Raw genomic sequence first — 24256 nt, forward strand, 5'->3', positions numbered from 1 at the left:
CACGCGGAAGCAGGAGGCGCGGCGCGCGGCCGGCGTTCTGCTTCCTTCCGGTCGCCGCGGACTCTCAGAGGGGTTAGCTGTGCGCCACCTCCTGGGCTCTGCGGCAGCGGGCCTTAGTGACCCGACTTCGTGGAGGTGTGGGTTCGGCTGAACCTTCAGCCTCCGATGGCTCCTCTCACGCCGCAGCTCCTCCTGCAACGCGGGCGACCCAAGACCAACAAGCTGGGGAAGATTCAGAGTCTGAAGTAAGAGAAGGAGGGGTTGACGTGGATCCGGGGCGCAGGGTTCTCTCCCGGCCTGGGTCGTTTGGTGGGCGGGGTGCTGGGCTCAGACCCCGCCCTTAGCCCACCTCCTGCCCGGGTTATTCCCTTCTCTGGGAGTCCCGCCCCTGTCGAGCCTCTATCTCTATCTCGCGCCTAACGGTGGTGCGGAGATATTGGCAGCCCCAGCCCGGAGTCAGGTGGACCTGGAGCGAGCGCTCCTAGCCCCGCGCAGCGTGGAAAGACTTGAGCAGCCACTGGGATATTGAGGAATCCTCGGTAACGCGGAAGGAGCCTGCAGGAACGAGTAAAAGCTATCAAGAAGGAAATTGGAAGCCTTAGGTTCTAAAGTCGTTATGTGATCTAGTCTCGAGGGCCCGGCGCAAGACTAACGGCATGCGTTGAGAGCTTGCCTGGACTATGGCGTGAGACCCTGTCGTTGGGAGCTAGCCTGGGCTATGGTGTGAGACCCTGTTTCCAAAGGAAAAAATTTTCTTTAAAAAATATTTTATGTATATGAGTGCCCTATCTGCATGTACAGCTGCAGGCCAGAAAAGGGCGTTAGATGGTTGCTGGGAATTGAACTCAGGACCTCTGGAAGAGCAGACAATGCTCTTAACCTCTAAGCCATCTCTCCAGCCCCCTCTTTTTTAATTTTATGCTTTTCGAGACAGGGTTTCTCTGTGTAACAGTCCTAGAACTGGCTTTAAAAGACCAGGCTGACCTCGAATTTCTAGGGATCTGCCTGCCTCTGCCTCTCAGGGGCTGGGATTAAAAGCTTATGCCACCATGCCCGGCAACAGAAGATTCTTTAAGGGAGGGAGGGAAGTCGTGGCAGAGGAATGGTCCCGCAGGTGACGGTGTCCGTCACCAAGCCTGGGTTCGATCCCTTGGACTCAGACAGTGGAAGGAGAGAACCAGCCCCCTAAAACCCTGACCTCCTTACCCACACTTTAGACCACGCCAGCCCATACGCACGCACACCATGCACAGGCGCACACAATGCTCTATAGTGAGTACAAACGTAATTTAGAAAGTGGAGCTGCTAGAACAGTGCTTACAGGACATGCGCAAAGCCAGAGTCTCAATAGGTCCACCTGAACTGCTCCCGAGTGGTGGCACGTGCCTGTCATCCCAGCACTTGGAGATAGAGGCAGGGAGTTGTGTGGCCTGGATCTCTTTGAGTTTTGAGGCTAGCCTAGTCTACTTAGTTTAGGCTAGCCAAGTCGAGGGGGTGGGGAAGACTCCATACTTGCACAAGACCTTTCTTGCTGAAAGCCCCTCTGAGGCTGCTGGGGGTGATTAGCGGAAGGGTCTGCCCAGCCCCCTGAGCTCTCTTGATCTCTGCCCTCACCCCAGTCTGTCGGGACTGGAGCTGCTCTCAGAGCACTTGGACCCCAATCTCCTGGGGTGCCTGAAGAAGCTGAAAGAACTTGACCTCTCTAACAACTTGCTGGAGACGCTGCCTGCCAACCTGGGCCTGTCCCACCTGCGCGTCCTTCACTGCGCCAACAACCAGCTGGGGGATGTTACTGCTTTGCACCAGTTCCCGGAACTCGAGGAGCTCAACCTGGAAGGCAACCCCTTCCTGACGGTGAGAGGGAGGTGCCCCCCAGACCATAGCTCAGGACCAGGACCGACTGGGGCAGACTCAGGCTTTGCTGTGTCTTTTGGGTTTGGGTTGGTCTGTTTGGGACAGGGTCTGGTGTAGCACAGGTTAGTTTCAAATCACCTATGTGGCCGTGGGTGGCCCTGAGCTTCTGATCCTCCTGTCTCTGACCTGAGTTTTGGCCTTGCTCCATCGGGCCTGGCTAATGCGTTGCTGGGGATCAGACTCGGGGCTTTGTGCATGCTAAGCAAGCAGTCTGCCAATTGAGTTACGTACTCACTCTGTTTGGGTTTTTTGTTGTTTTGATTTTTTCCCCCCAGTTTTGTTTGTTTGTTTGCTTTTGTTTTGGGGGAGTTGTGTTGTTGTTTTTTGTTTGTTTGTTTTGTGTTTGGTTTGGTTTGATTTTTCAAGACAGGGTCTCTGTGTTAGCCTTGGCTGTTCTGGTCTCACTTTGTAGATCAGGCTGGCATCAAACTCAAAGTGATCCACCTGCCTCTGCCTCCCAAGTGCTGGGATTAAAGGAATGTGTCACCACACCCAGCTTTGACTTTTTTTCAATTTTTATTTTTATTTTCTTGTATTTTATTTTGGTTTTTCGAGACAGGGTTTCTCTATGTAGCCCTGGCTGTTCTGGACTCACTTTATAGACCAGGCTGGCCTTGAACTCACAGTGATCCGCCTGCCTCTGCCTCCCCAGTGCAAGGATTACAGATGTGCACCACCATGCCTGGCCTTGTTTCGCTTGTTTGAGACAATGTTTTGCCTTGTAGCACAGACCAGCCTCCAACTCACTGTCCCAGACTGGCATCAAACTTGAAATGTCCCTACTGCACATTTGGGATATGGTGTGAGACTCTTTCGTTGGGAGCTAGCCTGGGCTACAGTGTGAGACCCTGTTTCCAAAAGAAAAAAAATCTTTTTCTTAAAAAAATATTTTATGTATATGAGTACCCTATCTGCATGTACAGCTGCATGTCGGAAGAGGGCGTTAGGTGGTTGTGAGCCACCATGTGGTTGCTGGGACTTGAACTCATGCCACTACTCCTGGCTTTCCGTTATCCCTCTGTCCTTTAGGTCAGTGACAACCTGAAAATCTCCTACCTCCTGCCCAAACTCCGCAAGGTCAACGGCAAGGACACGGCCTCCGCCTGCTTACAAGTGGAAAACCTAGATCGGGAGCTGACCAACAGGGTGAGGGTGATGGGCAGTTGGTGGGGGCTGGGGTGGGGTTCTTGGTCATATCAGCTGGGCATTGGGGGGGGGGACGACAGAAATGGATTTTCAGAGGTGTGTAATAGATCCTTGCCCAGACAGCCTCGAGTCTGAGGTGTTGGGTCTGTTTTTTTTTTTTTTTTGTTTCCTGTCTCCGAGGTGTGCAGTGGGCACAGCAGGATACCAGGTAGGCTAGAACTCGGCAGTGAGCCATCTTTTTGAGACAGAGTCCTGCTTGTATAGCCCAGATGGCTTAGTACTCCTCTGCCTCTGCCTCCCAAGTGTTGGGATTACCACCATGCCCAGCTGAACCAGGCTGGTTTCAAGTCATGTGACATTGATTTATTCTAGTAGCAGAATAAGAGTCCAATAGTCAGGACACTTTGTGGAGGAGGAGATAGGGTGGAGGTGTTGTGTGTGGCCAGGAGCCCCAGGTTGGGCTGGGTCTGGACTGGTCCCTCTTATGTCAGGTCACAGCTCACTGGGAGAAGTTCCTAGCCACCGTGAACCCCGAAGAGGAAGCTGACAAAGTCCAGGCTGACTTCTTGAAGTCTGCAGTCAGGGATGTGTGTTATGGCCCTGAGTCTCTCAGGGACTTCACCCAGTGGCGGGTATGTTACTGGGGACATGTTCCTGGAGATTGGGTTCTCTGGCTCTCGGTTGTCCTGGAGAAGAACTCCCTGGCTCTGAAGGATCGGGTCACTGTGGGGAGTGTGTGGCTCAGGGATGGATGGTAGCCATGGAGCGCCCTGTGACTGGGTATATTTGGGGAGAGGCTGAGGGCACTGGAGACGGCCCTGCCTGCTGATGGCCTGGCCTCACGCAGGTGCGGATGATCGCTGAGGAGCTGGCAGCCTCAGCTGGGGCCCAGGTGCGGGAAGCCGACTTACCAAAGGAGCCTCCACCGGCTGCAGCTACCTCCAGGCTCAGGGTGAGTGTGCTCCCACATGGCTGTGAGGGCCCTAGAACACAGAGGGTCCTCTATGAACTCAGGTGGTGTCCAAGTATGTTAGTCAGCCCTCCCTTGCTGTGACAAAACACCTGAAGGAATCAACTTATAAGGAGGAAAGGTTTGTTTTGGTTACCGCTTCAGTCCGTGCTTGCTTAGCTCGAAGGCTGTACATATTGTGGGCTCATATGGGGATGGGCTGTGAATCTTGTGGCAGCCAAGAGCCAAGACTCAATGTCCCAATGTCCCCTTCAAAGGGATGCTTACCAGTGACCTGAGTCCCTTCACCTTTAATGTACTGAGTAGCCCCGTAGGCTGGTGATTCAGCCTTTTAACCTTTGGAATCCCAACACAGAGGAGGTTCCTCCTATGGCCCAGTTCTTGCTTTCTGGGCCTTGGAGAGGGTGTAAGTTCGGCCTATAGCCAGGGGAAGAAACCCCTGGGCCATGCTCACTTGGTTACAAGCCCCCTACCTTCCACAGTCCAGACCGGCGGCCTCAAAACGGCCAGATAGTGTCCCACTCAGCTTTCCTTCCATCAAGCGCATGCGTGCCTCCACCTCCCCACCAACCCAGGTGGAGGATGGACCTGTGGACGCAGATGGGAGCCAGGTAAGCTCTGCAGGTGGCAGGGGGAGAGTGCCAGAGGGAGCAGGCCAAGGGGCACCCGTGACCACCTGTGCCCCTACAGGCTGCCCTGCACCTGGAGCCCCTGCACTTCCTGCAGTGTCATAGCAGAAACAACAGCCCTAAGGACCTGGAGACCCAGCTGTGGGCCTGCGCCTTTGAGCCAGCCAAGGAGGAGGGTGCGTGCTGGGCCAACGGGCATAGGGAGGCTCGGGTCTCACAGTGGTGCTCAGCGGGAAATGAGATTAAAAGATACCTGGGAAATGGAACGAGGTTGATGTCAAGATAGAAAAAAAGGTTGGAGAGACAGCTCCCTGGGTGAGAGTGTGGCTGCTCTTGCAGAGGGCTGAAGTTTGGTTCTTAGCATCTATAGTAGATGGCTCACAACTGCCAGTGAGGCCAGCTCCAGGGCATTTGATGCCCTCTTCCAGCTTCTGTGGGCACCTGCACTCGCGTGTGCGCACCCCGACATGACACAGACACATAACAGGTAAAAGGAAAGCCACGGGTGTGGTAGAGTTGTAGAGGGCTTTCCTGTAACGTGTGAGGCAACGGGTTCTTATGCCCTTAGCTGGAGGACAATCAATTAAGTGGCATAGAGGCCAGGAAGAAGGACAGTAAGAGGAGGACTTTACAAAAAGATGTTGATGTGACTGATCCCATAAAACAGGACACTCGGGGGCCACGTCCCAGACTGTGGCCACATGTGGCGGAGAGACTGTTTGCGTGATAGACTGCCAGACAGGCTTCGTACTCCATAAATACAAGGTCCCAGGTGAGGTGAGTGCCAGGGCCCCATTCCTGAAGACTGCTGGGTTCTGGGGGCAAGAGCCCTGAGGCTGGAGGTCCATGCTAAGCCATCTGTTTCCTGTGGTGTTAATTATTTTGGTGGGGATGGAAGCCAGGGTCTCAGGCCCAATAAGAGGGCTTTGCCTCTTGACTCGCTGCCCTAGCTCCTCACTGGGGGCCCCCAGGCAGGCACTGTGGTAGTGCTCAGCCACCCACAGCCCTCCTGGGAGCTTCTTTTTGTTGTCCTCACTGCCCCAGACCAGTCCTCCAAGCGAGCTGCCTCTTGTTCCTTTTCCTCCTGCCCTCCTCAGGAGTTCTTCTCAGTGGCCTGGACATCCCTGCCGGTGGTCACCCAGGCAGGCCACAAGAAGTGCTGGAACATGCTGGCAGCTGCAGGCCTTCGGGGCATAGTCCGGCTGCTCCACGTGCGCGCCGGCTTCTGCTGCAGCGTCATCCGGGCCCACAAGAAAGCCATTGCCACCCTCTGCTTCAGCCCCACCCAGGAGACTCACCTCTTCAGTAAGACCCTTGCCTCTGGGCTTTCCCACCGTTACAGTCTTCCCTGCCCAGGTGGTAGGGCTCAGGATGCTGGGCCCAGATAGCACTGGTCGGAGGTGAGGTAGCCTCGGCCAACCAGGATCTCCATTTCAGCTTTATTTCCAGTGTGCTATACAGCCTTGAAGTTTCCTAGCAACTCTGGCTCCTCTGTTTCTCTACCTGGGACCAGGGGAGATAACCCTGTCCCCTGGGCATGATGAACCCAACAGAGGTGACAGATGTGCTACAGAGATGGCTGTGAAGCTGTACACACTGGGTTCAGGCGGGACTGTGGAGATTGTGGGCCCATGCCTTCTGGTCCTAGCCACATTCTGCCCTTCCTGCCTCTGATGAGCTGGTTGGGGACCCCACAGTCTCAACCTGCAGGATCTTCTTGGGGCTACCTCTCTCCCCCTCCGTCTCCTCCTCAGCTGCCTCCTATGACAAACGGATCATTCTCTGGGACATTGGGGTGCCCGACCAGGAGTACAAGTTCCAGGCCAGGTAAGGCTGTGGAGTGGCTGGAGAGGGGTGGGCTGCTGAGGGTGAGACTCACGGCCTGCGCCTCACGGTTTCCTACACGTTGGCAGAAAGCTCCTCGTGCTCAGCTGCAGTTCTGTCCCCTTGCGCCTCTGCCCCGTTGCCTCCTGCCCGAATGACCTCCTGCTGGCTGGCTGTGAGGGCGGCTGCAGCTGCTGGGATGTGCGGCTAGACCAGCCCCAGAGGCAAAGGTGAGGGTGTGGGTGTGTGTGTGCGTGTGCGTGTGTGTGTTGTGCCTGGAAAGCTGGGCTCCAGAGCTGGATGTGTGTGGACCCCGGGCACACCTCAGTGCTGCTTGGGGGGCTGCCCCAGAAGCTGTGTTCAGGGGCTGCTCCTTACCTTTAATCACCCGCACTGCAGTCAACTGTCCTGTCACTCAGCAGCGCGACCCTCCTGCCCTAGCATATGAGGAAGTGGCAGTGATGTACATGGCAGGGCTCAGTGAGGGTAGTGGCCATAGGATGTTCCCAGGGAAGTTGTGGGGACGGGCTCCTCTGTCCTTGTGGAAAGCCCTGAGACACTCAGGGTGGAGTTCCCGCCCTCGGGTGGGGGTGGGAGGCCTTGGTGGGTGCCTGTTATCTCAGCTCTTGACAGGAGATCAGCATGTCAGAAGTTCAAGGTCATTCACAGCTCCATGAGACGTGGAGGCTAGCCTGGGCTACATGAGATCTTGTCTGAAAGCTAAATAAGGCCCCAAGGGTTACATCAAAGGGGCAAACACTGAGGGTGCAGCCTGGTGACTGACTGATAGCTGACTTCTCAGAGAGCGGGTCTGCAGAGAGCCCAGGGCTGCAAGAGAGGACAGCAGTGTGAGGGCTGGGACTGGGGAAAGCACACGGAAATGTCTCTGAGGAGTGAGGGTCCCGACAGTGGGCAGTGAGGGCTGTGGGCTGTGATATCAACAGAATTGGGTTTGTGCAGCCTGTCTCAGAAGCCATGAGCAGAGGTGGGATTTGAATGTTAAAACTGTCCTTTATTCAGAGAGCTAGCAATTGGAGAAGCTTAGAGGGGTCGGCCTCGCCCCATCTGAGAAATCTGTTGGCTATTGTATTTTACCTTCATTACTGGGGGGGGGGTGAGTTTGTGGGTGTGTGGGGGCATTCATGCCTTCCTTTGCCTGTGGAGTTGGGTCTCTCCTTCCATCTTTACATGGGTTCCAGGGATCCTAACAAGGATTGTTCAGCAATATAATCCTGAGCCATCTCACTTAACACATTTTTGTGTTATTTTTCAAGACAGGGTTTCTCTGTGTAGCCCAGGCTGTCCTGGAACTCAGAGATCCACCTGCCTCTGCCTCTGGAGTGCTGGGATGAAAGGTGTGCGCAGCACTCAGCAAACCTTCTTCCTGGGCTCTTTAGGAGGAGCGAGAGATGCAGGGGTGCTCCCCCCAGGTCCATCCTCCTAACATGCTTTCTTTGATCTTTTCTTTCTTTGAGTGGCAGGCCCTTGGCTTCCCAGATGAGACCACACCTAGCTTTTTTTTTTTTTTAGGACAAGGTCTCACTATGTAGCCCTGGCTGGCATGGAACTTACTATGGAGACCAGTTTTTTGTTTGTTGGTTTGTTTTGTTTTTATGTTTGTTTGGCTGGTTTTTGGTTTTTCCGAGACAGGATCTCTCTGTGTAGCCTTGGCTGTCCTAGACTCGCTTTGTAGACCAGGCTGGCCTCGAACTTGCAGCTATCTGCCTGCCCCTGCCTGTGCTGGGATTAAAGGCGTGCGCCACCATGCCCGGCTTATTTTTGGTTTTTGACATGAGTGTGTGGAGGGATTACGTGTGGAGGTTAGAGGACTTCCTGGAGTTGGTTCTCTTTCTACCTTACGTGGGTTTAGAGATGAAATTGGGGGCACAGAGCTTCCATAGTAGTTGTTTCTCTTGCCTGTTGTGGGGATGGTTTCCCAGGGAAAGTGGAATCATTCCCCTGCCCTCCCCCCAGGGGGTACGTTTCCAGTCTCTAGCTCTGCTTAGGGGAAAATGTTTCAGCTCGCTCAGGACAGTTGTGAGCCACAGACTACCACAAAGTCACACTTCATAACAAACTTCACACAAGAGATTAATTGGGGGGGGGGGGACTGCTCAGGCCAGAAGCAGCAAGGAACTGGGCAGAAGTCATAAAAAGGTAGACCAGCTTCCTGAATATCCACTATGTCTCCTACAGGACCAGTAAGGCCAGCCGCCATTAAGTCTCTGCCAATGTTGAAAGTGGTTTCTAGTTTGATGATAGAGAAAGCAAGCATAGGAGACAGGTGGTTTAGAAACCAATTTAAAAGGCCAGGTGTGGTGGCACACGCCTTTAATCCCAGCACTCGGGAGGCAGAAGCAGGTGGATCACTGTAAATTTGAGGCCAGCCTGGTCTACAAAGTGAGTCCAGGACAGCCAAGGCTACCCAGAGAAACCTTGTCTGGGGGGGGGGGGAAGAAAGAAATCAATTTAGTGCTTAATCCCAGCACTTGGGAGGAAGAAGGCGGATCTCTGTGAGTTCAAGCTGGTCAACAGACTGAGTTCCAGAATAGCCAAGGCTATATAGAGAACCCCTACCTCAAAAAACCAGGAAAAAAATAAATTTAGGGGGCTGGAGAGATGGCTCAGAGGTTAAGAGCACTGGCTGCTCTTCCAGAGGTCCAGAGGTCCTGAGTTCAATTCCCAGCAACCACATTCTGGCAAGTAAGGACACATGCAGGCAAGAACATTGTATACATAATAAATAAATCTTTAAAAAAAATAAATAAATTGAGGTGTTATAGAGATAATATCTCCTTTTGGCAGCCTGCTGATGAGCAGTCTCCAGACCTCATCACATGCGTTATCTGGTTGCACCGTTGAGTAATCAGTTTCCTGAACCTCAAATCTCCATGCATAGAGCTCAGTGCCGATGGGAGTGAGGAGGAGAGGAGATAGCTCATGACCCCACAGCACTGGACTCATGTCTCTGAGACCTCGTTCTTCTGAGACCCGAGGCAGGCTAGGCAATCTTGTAATCTTCTGAAACTTAAGAGAGCATGGCCCTGTTGAGGTTGAAATGTAAGGAGGAGGATTGTCTTGAGATGATGGTATAAAGGGCTTGAGATAAGGAAAATGAGTCCAGTGAGGGAAACCAGCTTAGCGGCTGTTTGGGTAGTTAAGGATGACCCTAAGGGGCCTGTCCATTTAGGAGAAAGCGGAGAGGAATTGTAACTTGAAGGAGAGAGGAGGACCAAGTCCCTGATGCTGGTTGAAGAGAAAGAGGATCCGAGTAAGGCTGAGGCAAATGGTGGTGGGTGACGTTCCAGGGGAGAGTGCAGCGAAGATAGCAGAACACAGGAGGGGCTAAGAAGGTGATGGGGAGAGGTGACAGTCACGGCTTGAGGCCAGGAGGAGATGACGAGTGGTCCTTTGGAAGGACTCTTAATTGCAGGAGGTTTAGCCAATGTTGATGAAGTTTTTGGGAGCGTTTGATAAGGTTTTTGAGAGAGCAATTGGTTCATTTGACCTTGCCTTAAGACGGGGGATCGTGGGGAATGTGGAAACACCTTGGGATGTTAAGGGCTTTGGCTAAAGTTGGAACGGTAAATTTAGGGCCTTTATCTGATTAAAGGGCTGTTGGAAATCTGAAACGGGGCAGGTTCCCTCTGAAAAGGAGATCAGAAACTGGTCTTTTAATAATGGTGGGGAAAGTCTTTACCTATCCGGAGAATGTGTCTCATCAGGACCAGAAGGTATTTGAAACGTCTGACTGTGGGCCTGTGAGTGAAGCTGACTTGCCAGTCTTACCCAGTGAGGGAATCCCCTGGCTTGATGAGTGGGTTAGGAGGACTCTGATGCCCAGAGCTGGGGTTAGAAGTTTAGCTAATTTTACAAGAAACAGTGACAGTTTTTAGAAAAAAAGATAGATCCCCAGAGATAGGCCATAAATAAGACAAACCTGGCTATTTGGGTGAAAGGTCTGGTGCAGATAGGATAAAATCTGTTGAATAGCTGGGGATGATGGTGGAAATGCGAGCTGTAAAACAAGCATGCCTGTGGCATGTGAGAGGACGCAGGCTGCTGAGAGCCGCAGCGCTAGCTACCTCCCCAGCTCAGTTACTGTTCGCCTGATGCGATGGGCGGTGGACAATTCCTGTGGCCATGGGAAGGTGGGAGGCCCCTAGTAGGCCGTAATTTGGTCTGAGCTGGTTATGGACCCTCCTTTAGCTGTGACATTCCTTCCAAACGTGACAAAAGATTGTGAACAGCATGCTTGGAGTACACATAAAGGCCTAGGGGTTGTCCCTTTGCTAGTTGGAAGGTGCGAGAAAGAGCTCTTAACTCAGCTGTTGGTTTGTGGTTTCTGTGGAAGGCCTGTGCTTCAACTACTATGCCCTCTGAAACAATTGCGCATCCCACTGTGCGTAGGAAGGAGCAGCCACCTCTGTAGCGTGTGTAGGTGGCCTGGGGCAGCACTCCCTTGTGTGTTATATGTACAGGACCAGGGTAGTAATTCTCTTAAGGTCCCAATGCAAGAATGAGATGGGGGCATATTTCAAGGTTGGGGGAGAAGATTTGAAATATTAAGAGGTGGGCATGGCTGAAAAGTAAGTGTGGTGCCCTCTATCCATGCTACCTGAAGAGAGAGAACTCGGGAGGTGGGTCACATGTGGAGACCCTTGCATGTCAGGAGTAGGAGAGGCGGTGAGGAGGTGAGTTAGTGATGCGCGACCCAAAGCTTAACTTCTTTGATTCGGGTATAAGATGTTCCGCTGCAGCCAGAGCTCTGAGACAAGGTGCCCATCCTCAGCTAATATGGCCTTATCTTTTCAATGTGTGTGTCTCGGGCACACAGGAAGGTTCCAGTTGGTGATGCAGGACCCAGAGAGCATATCCCTCCATTTTAGTAACAGAGAGAAAAAGCACGCGTAAGTGCATGAGATGGAAGGCTGGCGCCTGGAGGAAGGCATGTTGAAACTTATGAGATGGCTTGCAATGGTTGCAAGAGGGGGTTCATGTGAGGGGCCAAGGGCCTCCTTACTTAGGGGGCAGGTGAGAAGAAAGAAAGGAGGAATCCAAGAACGTAAGAAGCCAGCCATCCCTAAGAACAGAATTTCAGTCTTGGTCGTGGGGACTGTGTAATGGCCTTGTGACTTGGAGAAACAGCTAATCCCAGATAAGTAATTTGAGTAATAAGTGGACAACTGGACCCTATATCCCTCGCTGGACAGAAAGGTTAATAAAGTAGCAGTGTCTGTCTGGTTAATTTTCAGGGATGGTCTACAAAGGAGAAGATCATTTACATATTGTGTAAGCTTGGATTTGGGAAGAAGCAAAGAGAATAGGTCAGAGGCCAGAGCCTGCCCAAATAAATGTAGGGCTGGACCCCGGGGCAGGGCCGGCCTAGTGAGTTGGGTAGAAGTGTGTGTGGGTTGGCCTAAATGAAGGCGAAGATATTTTGTGACTGGGGTCCAGAGGAATAGAAAAGGCGTCCTTGCGGTCTAGGACAGAGAAATGGTAGATCTCTGAGGGGATGGTAGAGAAAAAGGTATTGGGTACTACAGGTGAGGGGGCACAGCTGATGAATTGATAAGTCAGAGATCCTGAACCAAGCAATAGGCTCTATTGGGCTTTTCAACTGCAAATATGAGAGTACCAAGGGGAGGTATCGAGCCTGGGTGATACACTTGATGGGGTTTTATAATTGAATGATAGAGGGGCTGATGTTTAGCTATAAGAGGGGTTTTTGGTATCCCATACCTGGAGAACTACCTGAGAGGCTGGTAAGGGAAAAGGTGTGTCAGATTGTGTGATTTGGGGGGCGGGGTAGCGACAGCTGGCAAGCCTAGAGTCAGATGGATGGGGGAACACAAGAAATAGAAGCTCCTAGTTTGGCTAGGAGGTCCCTTCCCAGCAAGGGGATAGGACAGGTTGGTAACCACTAGGAAGGACTGGGTAAAGGGGCATACCCCTAAAGACAAGCTAAGTGGTGGGGCGTGGTGAGGCTGGTAAGGCTGTGCTCCTACCCCGACAATATAGGAACAGGAAGGAGAGGTGGGTCCCTAGAAATTCTTCAGGACTGAAAAGATGGCCCCAGTGTCCAGTAGGAAGGAGACAGATTGTTGTAGGCATTAGGTTTTTTGTTTGTTTTTTAACTGTTTTATTTGGGATTCCTTAAGCCTCTACCGCCCCTTGGTAGGAGAGAAAGGAGGTTAGAAGGGGGAGGGGATGTAGACCTCTTTATAGACTTAGTTCCAGCTGGTTGGGGTCATTGGGTTCTTTGGGAAAATACCAATCTCAGTCGTCAGGACATCTAGAAGTCTAGCAACAGCAATCGGCAAATGCAGCAGGACCAACAGGCAGCTGCTGCTTCCTCCATGTGTCTCATCAAGCCCCTCACCCCTTCACTCTCCGGGCTCTCATATTTATACGCTCTCCAAGTCTTCAGAATCCAACTAGCTCCAGTTGCCTAAGACCTCTCCCTGCTCCAAGACGAATGAGGCAGTTATCAACTGTGGATAAACTAAGGCAGTCCCATATCCCACACTAGGGATTAAAACAAAAACATAACTTGAGTTGTTAAAAAACCCAAAACTTGGCCAGGCAGGCACAGTAGCACACGCCTTTAATCCCAGCATTCTGAGAGGCAGAGGCAGGCGGATCTTTGAGAGTTTGAGGCTAGCCTGGTCTACAAAGTGAGTCTAGGACAGCCAAGGCTACACAAAGGGAGGGAAAAGATTGAAAACAAAACAAAACAGAACTTTGACTACAGATTGCCCTAGTACGTGTTGACTACCTGAGGCTCCCTGTTGGAGATGGTGGTGGTCAGGTCAGGGGAGCCCAGGCCCCCTCGGTTGTCCATGTCCAGACCAAGGAGGACAAGTGAAGAACATTTGAGCTTGATGTCCCCACACCATGAGGGGTTTGACTGGTGGCAGTCAAAACCCCAAACCCTTCTTGACGGCACTTTGGATATGGTCAGGGTGGCTTATGAGGGTTGGACAGGCCAGGGAGCCTGGGCTTTTGCTTTGACTGGCTGAGAGGTCTTAGCCATCGTTAGGTATTTGGGGCCTTCTCTTCTCTCCCGTGGTACACCTTGAAGGCCACAGCTAAGAAACCTGCGGAGTCAGGGTCCTTTCTCTAGACATTTAAGTTTGGCCCTAATATCAGGGGAACTCTGGGAGAACTAGCAGCTCATAAGGAGTTGTTTTCTGTCTGTGGCCTCAGGATGCAGCTTGGTGTAAGGCAGTGTAGGAACTGAGACGTGTTTTCATGTTTATTCTGGATGACTGCTTGAAATTTTTCATAAGCTACCTCTTTTTGGTTTCTCCGTGTTACAGCTCTGGCTGTCCTTAGATCTTGCTCTGTAATCCAGGCTAGCCTCGAACTCACGGCCTGCCTCTGCCTCCCAAGTGCTGGGATTAACATAAATTACTTTTTTGGGTTTTTGTTGTTGTTTTGGTTTTGGTTTTTTGGGTTTTTCTCAAGACAGGGTTTCTCTGTGTAGTCTTGGCTGTCCTGGAACTCACTTTGTAGACCAGGCTGGCCTCGAACTCACAGTGTGTAGAGTCTGGCGAGGAGGTAAGTTATAATTGATCCCTAGCTAGGATATCCCCTGGAGTATTGTAATCACATTAAGGGTCCTGGTTGGGGACTGTCTTACCCCATTTGGGTAGGTGTCGTCAGTTCAGATCTCATCTGCATGGGCCCTAGCCTGCGCCCAGACTCGCCTGTGCTAAAATCCTATAAGCATCGTGGAAGGTGAGGTTATAAGATAAGGTAATATCCTGGAATTATTTCATAAAGGTGGAAGAATTGGCAGTGCAGGGACCCCAACCTTTTTCTATTTCTGAGAGTAAATGAGAAGGGGATGTATACCCTGACGAAGCCATCCACCCCAGCTACTTCCCTCAACGAGGGAGCAGTGGTCTAGGCCAGGTAGAGGGAGGTACAGCGGGTCCCATGGGAGAGCAGGAGCAAGTAGCGGGAGGACTAGGGGCTGCCAGTGGGCTAAAAGTGGGACACCAGTGGGAGCTGACTGTGTGACCTGTCACTGAGGAGGGAGAAAGGGAAACCAGAGGGGCCAGAAAAGGAGAGGGAGCTTTTTGGGGGTGGAGTGCTTATTAGCTGAATCATCTTGTTCTGACTTCATAGCACGTGCAGAGGGGAGGCTTGGAGTGGAGGCGAGAGAAAGCTTGGTCAGAAAGTCTCCTTTCATTTCCCCAATCGCTCCCAGTATTTGTAAAGGTCCCAAATATTGGGATTAGAGTGCACTTTGGGTTGGTTGTCTAAGAGGCATTTAGACCAAATTGATTACAAAGGCAAACGAGTTTGGGGCCCTTGAGGTCGGGTGCCAGGTGAGAGGCTGAGGCATCCCAAGGGGGACTGAGAGGGTGAGGACGACACTGTTCCCATGGATGAGGAATGGGGAAGGAAAATGTCACTGCAGCTTGTGGCCATGGGTGTCCCCAGGACTCAGGGAGGACCAAAGTTGGACCAAGCCTTTCATTCGGTGGGTTGTCAACACACTCAACAGGGGTCAGAGGCTTAGCCTGGCTGAGCTAGAAGAGAGACTCAGTGCCTGGTACCAGGGCTTTCATAGTGGCCAGAGGAAGAAATGAGCTCTGGTAGTAGGGTCTCATCCACAGGAAAGGGCTGGGGAATGGAGTTGCAAGAGCCATAAGGGCTTAGAGGAGCTGTGGAGTTTACAGTCAGCTCCAAAGTAAGTGTGAGAGAAGAGGGCAGGAAGGAGCCCAGTTGTCCTGAGGAAGCTGCAGGGTGGTCGGATGGAGTCAGGTGGAGGGCTAGTGGTGGCTTTAAAGGCCGTGGCTGGGGTGCCTCTGCCTCCAAGAGTACCAGAGGAGTGCTGGGTACTCAACGGTCACTTCCTCACATTCAGGGAGAGGTTTACGATGACCAAAAGGGAAATTTACCTAATTGTCACTGGTAGGTAGGGTGCTGAGCGCTGGTGAGCAGGAAGACAGGTGAGTCCGTTGTGGGTAGGGTGCAGATGGGGGATAGGTTCCCAGTGTGACTCTGCACAGGCACCAAACAAGTGTTAGAGCTCTGTTCAAGAGGAATCCTAGCAGTCAGGAGCCAAGAGTGCCACAGTCTTGCTGCACAACCTCACACAGATTGATTGGGAGGGAAAACCCCAGGAGAGTGGCTGCCTCTGCTAGGAGAGCCACAGCAGAGACCTGGGCTTATATAGGGATCCTTGGGGGGCAGGGGAGGAGCTTTTCAGGAAGGCCTGGGATTGGAGGAATCATGTGGCCTGACCATTAGGGCAAACTCTGGGATTAGTGGGATTTTATTTTCTTGTAGGGGCCCCTGGCCACTTTCCTGCCTTGAGGGGCTTAAATGGGCCTTATAGCAGTTAGAAAACAACAGTTAGGGAGGCCTGGGGGTGGGGCGTGGGGGGGCTGTTGCTTTTGTGCCTTGAGTGTTTACAAAGGGAGTCCAAGGCAGGGAAAGCTGGGCTGGGGACTAGCCTAGACCAGTGAGCGCCTCCGTTTACACAGCTGTTCTCCTTGGTCCTGGTAGGAGCAGCACTGAAATCCTCTTCTGGCCTGCAAGCCCCACATAACCCTGTGCTCCCATCCCTGTGACTCCACTCACACACTCAGGAGGTGGCCCCCCTTTAGGACAAAAGGCAGGACCATGCAGCTCTTTGGGTGAGGAGGCGCTGATGGGACATGCGTCAGGCTAGTGTCTTCTGCAGGGTGTGTGAGGTGGACTTCGTCTTCTCTGAGGACTCCAAGGTGTCGGGACAGAGAGTTGATGGGCTGGCATTTGTGAATGAAGATGTGGTGGGTGAGTGAACAGAGCTGGGACGGCCTGGGCTGGGGCCTAACTCTAAGGGGAGGTTGTGGGGACAGCAGGTGGGGACATGCAGTCAGCCTGAGCCCACTTCTCTTCCTACAGCCTCCAAAGGGAGTGGACAGGGCACTATCTACCTGTGGAGCTGGAGCCAGACATGGGCAAACCGGCGCAGTCAGTCAGCGTTGCCTGTGGTCATCCTGGCCCGGCTGAAGTGGTCAACCACCACCTTGGCCTACTTCTCCCTCAGCACCTGTCCTGGTGAGCCATCCGCCCCCTGTGCACCCCCCACCCTCCCGGCCCCATCTTAGGCTCCCACTTGTCCTGGCAGACAAAAACCTCGTGCTGTGTGGGGATGAGGAAGGCAGCGTGTGGATCTATGACGTTGGAGACCTACTAAAGCAGCCACCTCCTGTGGCAGCAACTCCACAGGCCCCGACACAGGTACTGTTGCTGGGTGGTCACCCTGCAGATCCTCCCTGGTGTCCTCGGGCTGCGGCTGGGTAGGCCAGGAGCTTAGCGCCTTCTCTTTCCCTCCTCAGATCCTCAAGTGGCCTCAGCCAATAGCCTTGGGCCAGCCAGTGACCAAGACCATGATAAACACAGTAGTGGCCAATGCAGCCTTTACCTACCTCACTGTTCTGACGGACTCCAACATCGTGTCCATCTGGAAGAGTTGCTAGCGTGCACAGGGCAGTGGACCAGGACACGGTTTATTAGCTTGGGGCTACTGGTAGTGGTATTTGTAACAGTAAGTACTTTTATTAAATTCTACTGTGGACTAGAGGCCAGTGGAAAATGAGTGTGGTCACACAGGCCCCACTGAGTTCCCACCTTAACTGAGGCAAGCCCAGCAGCCCCAGGTTCTGCCTGGCTTATGGTTCAGGTCAAGTCTGAAGGCCCACATGCTGCCGTCTCCTCTCCCGCTATACTTTATTAGGAAAACAACAGTCTATGTACAGAACAGGGCTGTGTCCAGTGTCCAGCTACAGTGAGCTCAAAGTGGCTGTGGTCATCATGGGGTACTGAGAAGGGCCCTGAGGATGCGTGCACCAGGGTTACAGCCATTACGCAATGCTGCTTTTAGCTGCTACTCAATTCCTTCTTGCTTGTCCTTGATGGCCACCTGAAGAAGAAGGACAGAGGCAGTGACTGCACTGGCTTACACTGGAATGACCCAGTGCTGCGGCCCTCCAGAAAACAGAGCAGGAGGCAGGCCAGTCAGCAAAGGTGTGCACGAGGGGGCCTTACTCAGGGTGCCTCAGCAGGCCCCACCCATCTGCTCCTCCACAGCACCTGCTTGCTGAGGGTTGGGGACAGAGCCAAGTGGGCTACTCCCAGTGGGTGACAGCTTACCCTGAGAGGGCCCTGACCAAGGAGAGCCCCTCACTGGGGCTCCTAGTGTGTGTTGGGACGACAGCTCTACTACTGAATGGCGCAGCACACCCAGCCACAGCTACCCTACAACCCCACCGCAGCGCCTCACCCGGAACCGTTCCTCCAGAAGGGACAGCTCACTGATGAGGTCCGTGATGGCGTTGGTGAAGGCCTCCTGGGGACTGTAGTCTGGTGTGGTCTGCACACGGATGATGATCTTGTGCTCCAAGGGGTGAGGGACTTTGTAGCCAGCAAACAGCACCTGTGGGTCCTTCAGCAGCTGCCTGAGAGATGCAGTGTTGACTGTGAGGGAGGCCAGACCTGGCAGGCTACTTACCAAAGTGCCCCTCACCCCACCACCCTACTCCCCCACCCCCGATTGTGCATGAGTGAGTGTCATGTGCAGGCCTTCATCCCAGCTCTTCAAGAGGACTGTAAGTCCACGGTCAGCCTGGGCAAGTACCCAGAGGACTGGGGATGCAGCTCAGTAGTAGAGTACTTGCCTAACATGCACAAAGCCTGAGGTTCCCCTCCTAGCACTGCAGGGAGGGGAAATGAAGTTAAAGGGCCTCATGGCCATATGGGAACCCTGTATCTACAGGGGCCAGGGACCCTGGCTGGGAACCAGTTTGTGATGGCATCTTTCATCACACAAGTTGAGAATCTAATCTGACAGTGGCTGCACCTAGGCCAAAACATACAAGGCCCCACCCCTAAGTACAGCAAGCAGGTGTAACGGGATGAGGAAGAGGGCCAGGCTCTGACAGTCCCCAGAGGCTGTCTATATATGGCCCTTTTCCACAGCTGAGAGATGGAGCCTAAGGCCACGTGCTCTTAACTGCCCCTGCCACACATATCTGAAGAGCTCTAAGATGGGGGACTGGAGACAGCTCAGCAGTTGAAAGTACTGGCTGCTCTTCCTGAGGACCTGGGTTTAATTCCCAGTACCCACATGGTGGCTCACATCTAACACCAGCCCCAAGGGACCCAATACCCCCTTAAGGAGTCTAAGGACACCATATGGTACACAGGTGGCTGTGCAGAAGGAAACACCCTTAAACACATGACTTGTAGGTGGGGCTGGAGAGGCAGCACAATGGCAGAGCACCTACTGCCCCTGTAGAGAATGTTTGCTTCCCAGCAGCCATGCCAGGGGGCTCACACCTGCGGCAGCTCCAGCTCCAGGGAGCCAACACCCTCTTTTGGCCTGCTAAGACACTCCTCACATAATATATACTTTTTTTTTTAACTGCAGCTTGAGCTGGAGAAGTGGCTTAGCAGTTAAGAGGGCCCCAGCACCCACACTGCAGCTAACTATCCATACCTCCAGTTCTAGGGGTGCAGTGCCTTCTGAGCTTCGTGGGCAACAGGCACATGTGGCACACATGGCACACACACACAGAGGCAAACAGTCATAAAAGACTTTTTGTTTACGTATATACTTGCAGGCCAGCAGAGGGCGCCAGATCTCATTATAGATGGCTGTGAGCCACCGTGTGGTTGCTGGGAATTGAACTCAGGACCTCGGGAAGAGCAGCCAGTGCTCTTAACCTCTGAGCCATCTCTCCAGCCCAAGATTTCTTAAAGATTATACACTGCTCTGGCAGAGGACCCAAGTTCAGTTTCCAGCACCCACGGCATGTGGAGCTATCTGTAACTCCAGCTCCAGGGAACACTCAGGGACAGAAACACAAAAATAATTTTTTAAAAGTTGGGGGCTACCCAGGCTGTGGTGGTGCACATCTTTAGTCCCAGCACTCGGGAGGCAGAGGCAAGTGAATCTCTTAGTTCAAGACCAGCCGGGTCTACAGCATGATTTCCTAGACAGACAGCTACACAGAGAAACCCTGTCTTGAAAAAAAGTTGGAGGCTAAAGAGTAGTGCAGCCATCACAAACTTCCATCAAGTGAGGGAGATGCTCCTGTTGCCTGGCTCTTTTTCTTTCTTTCCTTTTCCCTTTCCTTCCTTCTTTTCTCTCTCTCTCTCTCCCCCCCCACCCCCATCCTGGAGCCCACTATGTAGACCAGGCTGGCTTTGAACTCACAAGAGCTCTGCCTGCATCTGCCCACCCACTGCAGGAATTAAGGGGGTGTGTGCGCCACAATACCCAGCATCTGCTGGACTTTTGATGCCCATTAAAATAAAACCCTGATTTGCTAGAGCTCCCTAACTTGATTTTAGCCAAAAGGCCAAGAGGCAACTGCTGGGGCTCCCTGTGCAGTCTGACACTGCATAAATAAGCCAGCTACCACACACTTGGATCTCAGCACTTGGAAGGTAGAAGCCAGAAGAATCATGCGTCCCTAATCAGGCCATCCTCTATTCCATAGTGAGTCTGAGGCCTGACTGTGTCAGAAAGCCAGAATCTGAACTGATAGAGCAAGCTGAGGAGAGACAGGAAGACACTGTCACGGGACAAGTGCTCAGTCCACAGCGTCCTGGTGATACCCGCAGCAGGCGTCAGGCTTGGGACTTACGATTTAATGATGTTCCCCAGAGTGTGGTCTTCTTTGTTGATGGTGAACAAGCAAGCATTGGGCACCTTAGTGTCCTTGTTAATGGTGATTCTAGAAGAGACAGGCAATAGTTGAGGGTGACTGCACTCTCCCAAGCCCCCATCCAGCCCGTGTGATGCTGGCACTGGTCCAGCCAGGTGCCTTGAGAGCCAGAATGCCCCTTTGTGGTCATACATCCTGAGACTGCGTTGGGCTATTCATACGATCTCAGAAACTAAGGCATCTGGCCCTTTCCCACCTAGGCACTGAACGGTGGCCTGAAACCAGGTCTTGACTAAATTCTTACCTAGAAAACAAGAACCAACCAGGCATGGTAGCGCACACCTTTATCCTAGCACCCAGGAGGCAGAGGCAAATTATCTCTTGAGTTTGAGACCAGCCTGGTCTACAGTGTTGAGTTATGGGGCAGCCAGGGCTGAAGGGTGAACCATGTCTTGAAAAAAAACAAAACAAGAACCAAGAACCCAATCGGGCATGGTGGTGCACGCCTTTAATCCCAGCACTCAGGAGGCAGGTGGATTGCTGGGAGTTCGGGGCCAGCCTGGTCTACAGAGTGAATTCCAGAACAGCCAGGGTGACACAGAAAAATCCTGTCTCGGCAAAAACAAAACAAAACAAAATAAAAGGCAAGAACCAGGAGACACAAAGGCCCCTAACGATCAAGGCAAGTCCACCATTCTGCCAGCCCTGCTATCCGCAGCAGGACTGGGAATTGAACCTAGGGTTCTGAGAGTGCCAAGCAAAGCCCTCTACCACTGAGCTACAGGTCTAGCCCTCAGAAGCCTTTTTCAATCAGTCTGCTTGCCTGTAAAGGACCATCTAAGAGCTCTAGTGAGGTTCAGTGGTTGACCATTTACCTCACGTGTGGAAGGCTCTGGGTTCCATCCCCACCACCAACCCCATTCAAACAACGCACAAGCTAAGCCTGCCTGGAAGCTCAGACTAGTAATCCCAGCAACGTGGGAGGCTGAATCAGAACAGAAAACCCTCAGTTGTCATCCTTTCTCTTCGCTAAGGTTGGGTCTCATCGCCACCCTAGCTGCCCCTCCCGCCATCTCTGGAGGAGCAGTGACGCAAATGTTTTAGCCACTGAGCCATCTCCCAGCCTATCAGTAGTTGTGCAGTTAGAGGAAGAAGGAGCTGGAGTGTAGCTCAGTGACCCAGCACTAGCCTAACACGGGGCAGACCTAGGGTCAACCCAGGATGGCAAGAAAAGCCAAACAGGAAGCCACCTCTAGGTTCTCGCCTGTAATCCCAGCACTCAGGGAGGCAGAGGCAGGTGGATCTTTGGAGACGAGCCTCCAGGACAGCCAAGGATACACAGAGAAACCCTGTCTCAAACCAAACCAAACCACCCCACTGCACCTCTATCTCCATGACGGCCCCTTATCTATATACCAGGGAGAACCTACTTAGAGGGTTTGGTTTTGTTTCCTGAGACGGCTTTTCTGTGTAGCCCTGGCTGTCCTGGAACTCACTCTGTAGACTAGGCTGGCCTCAAACTTGGAGATGCGTCTGCTTCTGCCTCTTGAGTTCTGAGATTAAAGGTGGATTTAACATTCACCCCCTTCCGCCAGCTAAGGATTGCTCCTTTTTTCCCAGCAGAATTTCTCAGTACACATTTACTCTGTCCACACACGTGTGGTGAGAGCGACCAGAGGACAGCCTGTAAGTTGTCAGTTCTCTCCCTTCTACCATATTGGTCCCAGCCACTGAAATCAAGTCTGTGCGTGCCTGTACCTGAGCCATCTTGCCTGCCTGGTACTTGGGACATTTTAGACCCAGTGGTCCTTCTCTGAGAGGCTGTCTAGCACACCAAGAGTATTAACAGCATCCCTTGCCTCTGGCCCAGGAGCAACCCCCTTGGGACAACCAGATGTGTTTGCAGACTAGGCCAAATGCTCTTACTGATGGGACAGCAACAGGGCCCTCAGTTGAGAAGATGCCCGAAGGGTATCAACACAAACCCCTGCATATAAGTCTTCTAGGAAAGCGGGAGGCAGTGACACACGCCTTTGATCCCAGCACTTGGGAGGCAGGTGGATTTCTGTGAGTTCCAGGCCAACCTGGTCAACAAAGCAAGTCCAGGACAGCCAGGACTAGTACACAAAGAAACCCTGTCTGGGGGGTGGGGGGAGGAACTTTTAGTGTTAGATACAGGTCTGCAGTGTACACTGTGCACCATGCAGACAAAACTGGGGAACTCTCCTTAAAGAACATTATTTATTGACTGACTGATACAGGAATGACGCAATCTACCAAAGAGATAACACTTCCACATTATTATTATTATTATTATTATTATTATTATTATTATTATTATTATTATTGATAGGAACTCACTTTAGCCCAAGCTAACTTCCAAGAAGGAGGATATGAAGGAAAGAGTTCTTAGCAACCTTTTGAGGTGTAACTTTTGAGTCACCAAAAAGGTGCATCAGGCAACCATTAAGACAATTACATGCAGCCGCAGCCTGTGGCTCCCACCTTTAACGCCAGCACTCAGTTGTCAGAGACAGGTGGAGCTCTGAGTCTGAGGTCAGCCTGGTCTACAAAGAAAGCCAGGGCTGTTACATAAGAGAGCCCATAGAAAAACAAAAAGGAATTAGATGCTTAATCCCTCCTCGAGAATCTGTACCCACAGGAGTATATTTTACTTTCCCCTGCTCTCTCTGAATGCACACATACCCAACTTGGGTGTCTTTCAACGCCTTTCTCTGAACTCTCATGCTTAAGCCTGTATTAAATATCTTTATTAAAAATCAACAACCATGTTTCACAAAACCGGTGAGGCCTGAAATCCTATTTTTGGTGTTTTTTTTTTTTGGGGGGGGGGTGTTTTTGTTTTTCGAGACAGGGTTTTTCTGTGTAGCCTTGGCTGTCCTGGACTCGCTTTGTAGACCAGGCTGGCCTTGAACTCAAAGCAATCCACCTGCCTCTGCCTCCTGAGTGCTGGGATTAAAGGCGTGGACTACCACGCACGGCTCTGAAATCCTATTTTAGCGTGGACGCCACGAACTCGAGTTTGGCCTGAGTCGGGATCCCTGAAACTCTAAAATGCTCCGGCTGCTGAAGAGTGTGAGGGCTAGCTCTTCACCACCGCCACCAGGAGCCTTCTGCCTCAGTCGCCAAGGACTGAGTGTCTGGAGCAAGCGACTCAATGTCCACCGCAAAACGCACGCACTCGCCACTGCTTGGCACCGGGGCCTGAAGGTCGGGAGACACGCACGGAGCGCAACACAATGCTCAAAGCAAAGCCCGCTCCTGTTCCCCCAGGCACGGCGCTCCGCCGAACTCCTACACAGCCGACGCCGCCTCAGCCGGCATCCACTTACTTCTTCTCGCCCTCGAAGAGCAAGAACGACTCGAAGGCCGGAGGAGCGTTCATCCTACCGCCGCCTTCTCCCTCCTAGACTGCAACCCGCAGGCGCCTTCCACACACAGAGCCCGGAAGCGCGACCACTTCCGGGTTACTCAGACGCAGCCAATCAGAGTAAGCACGTGGCCGCGCGCCCCCTGGCGGACCGGATGACCTTACGCAGGCGCAGGCAAGACAGAGCGAGGATGCGAGCTGTGCACAAGCGTTAAGCTAAAGCCTGGTCGGCTTTCACTAGGAGCGGTTTGGCGCTTGCTCTGGCTGGGTCACCTGTGACGGGCTCCCTGGTCAGAACTGAGCTGTTCCTGTAAAGTTGCCTGTGTGGTTCGCTGCTGCAGGACACACACACACCCCGGGTTGGTCGACACTAGCGTCCTTTTGGGGGGACCAGGAAAGCAGGAAGGTGTGTAAAGGTGGAGGAAACTTGGGGTGCCAGCGGACCCACACAGGCAACTAACAACGCAGTGAAAGCCTGGCACCTCTCCGTTTTTCAGCTGTCTCTGTGCCAGTCTTTTTTGTTTTTGTTTTTTATTTGTTTCGAAACAGGGTTTCTCTGGTAGCCTTGGCTGACCTGGTCTCACATCGCTCCGCCTGCCTCTGCCTCCCAAGTGCTGGTATTAAAGGCGTGCGCCACCACTGCCCGGCTCTCTTTTTCCTATTTTCAAAGAGTTCTATTTGCATGCCCGTGCGGGCACGTGTATGT

The 24256-nt window shown here is 52.6% G+C and overlaps 2 protein-coding genes across 4 annotated transcripts; one reads left to right on the forward strand and one right to left on the reverse strand.

Moving 5' to 3' along the window:
* The first annotated feature begins 28 nt into the window (after positions 1-28).
* LRWD1 (leucine rich repeats and WD repeat domain containing 1) lies at positions 29-17070 on the forward strand. Of its 3 annotated transcripts, none has more exons than XM_084764617.1 (15): positions 29-245; positions 1620-1854; positions 2944-3060; positions 3552-3692; positions 3908-4012; positions 4513-4641; positions 4721-4835; positions 5327-5436; positions 5757-5964; positions 6414-6486; positions 6573-6713; positions 16187-16278; positions 16390-16545; positions 16616-16728; positions 16827-17070. In XM_084764617.1, exons 1-15 carry the CDS (start codon positions 166-168, stop codon positions 16965-16967), a joined length of 1956 nt encoding a protein of 651 aa, XP_084620743.1. In that variant the 5' UTR covers positions 29-165; the 3' UTR covers positions 16968-17070. The 3 variants fall into 3 exon arrangements, with proteins under 3 accessions (XP_084620743.1, XP_084620744.1, XP_084620745.1); XM_084764618.1 differs by lacking the exon at positions 29-245 and adding an exon at positions 350-723; XM_084764619.1 differs by lacking the exon at positions 29-245 and adding an exon at positions 350-685.
* A 123-nt stretch (positions 17071-17193) lies between these two features.
* Positions 17194-23662, reverse strand: POLR2J (RNA polymerase II subunit J). Its single transcript, XM_084764684.1, has 4 exons — positions 23513-23662; positions 20139-20228; positions 17771-17945; positions 17194-17410 (listed from the first exon to the last, which is right to left on the reverse strand). Exons 1-4 carry the CDS (start codon positions 23563-23565, stop codon positions 17375-17377), a joined length of 354 nt encoding a protein of 117 aa, XP_084620810.1. The 5' UTR covers positions 23566-23662; the 3' UTR covers positions 17194-17374.
* Between the last annotated feature and the right edge of the window lie 594 nt (positions 23663-24256).

The sequence above is a fragment of the Acomys minous genome, assembly GCF_964271855.1.
Source record: "Acomys minous genome assembly, chromosome: 16".
NCBI lineage: Eukaryota > Metazoa > Chordata > Mammalia > Rodentia > Muridae > Acomys > Acomys minous.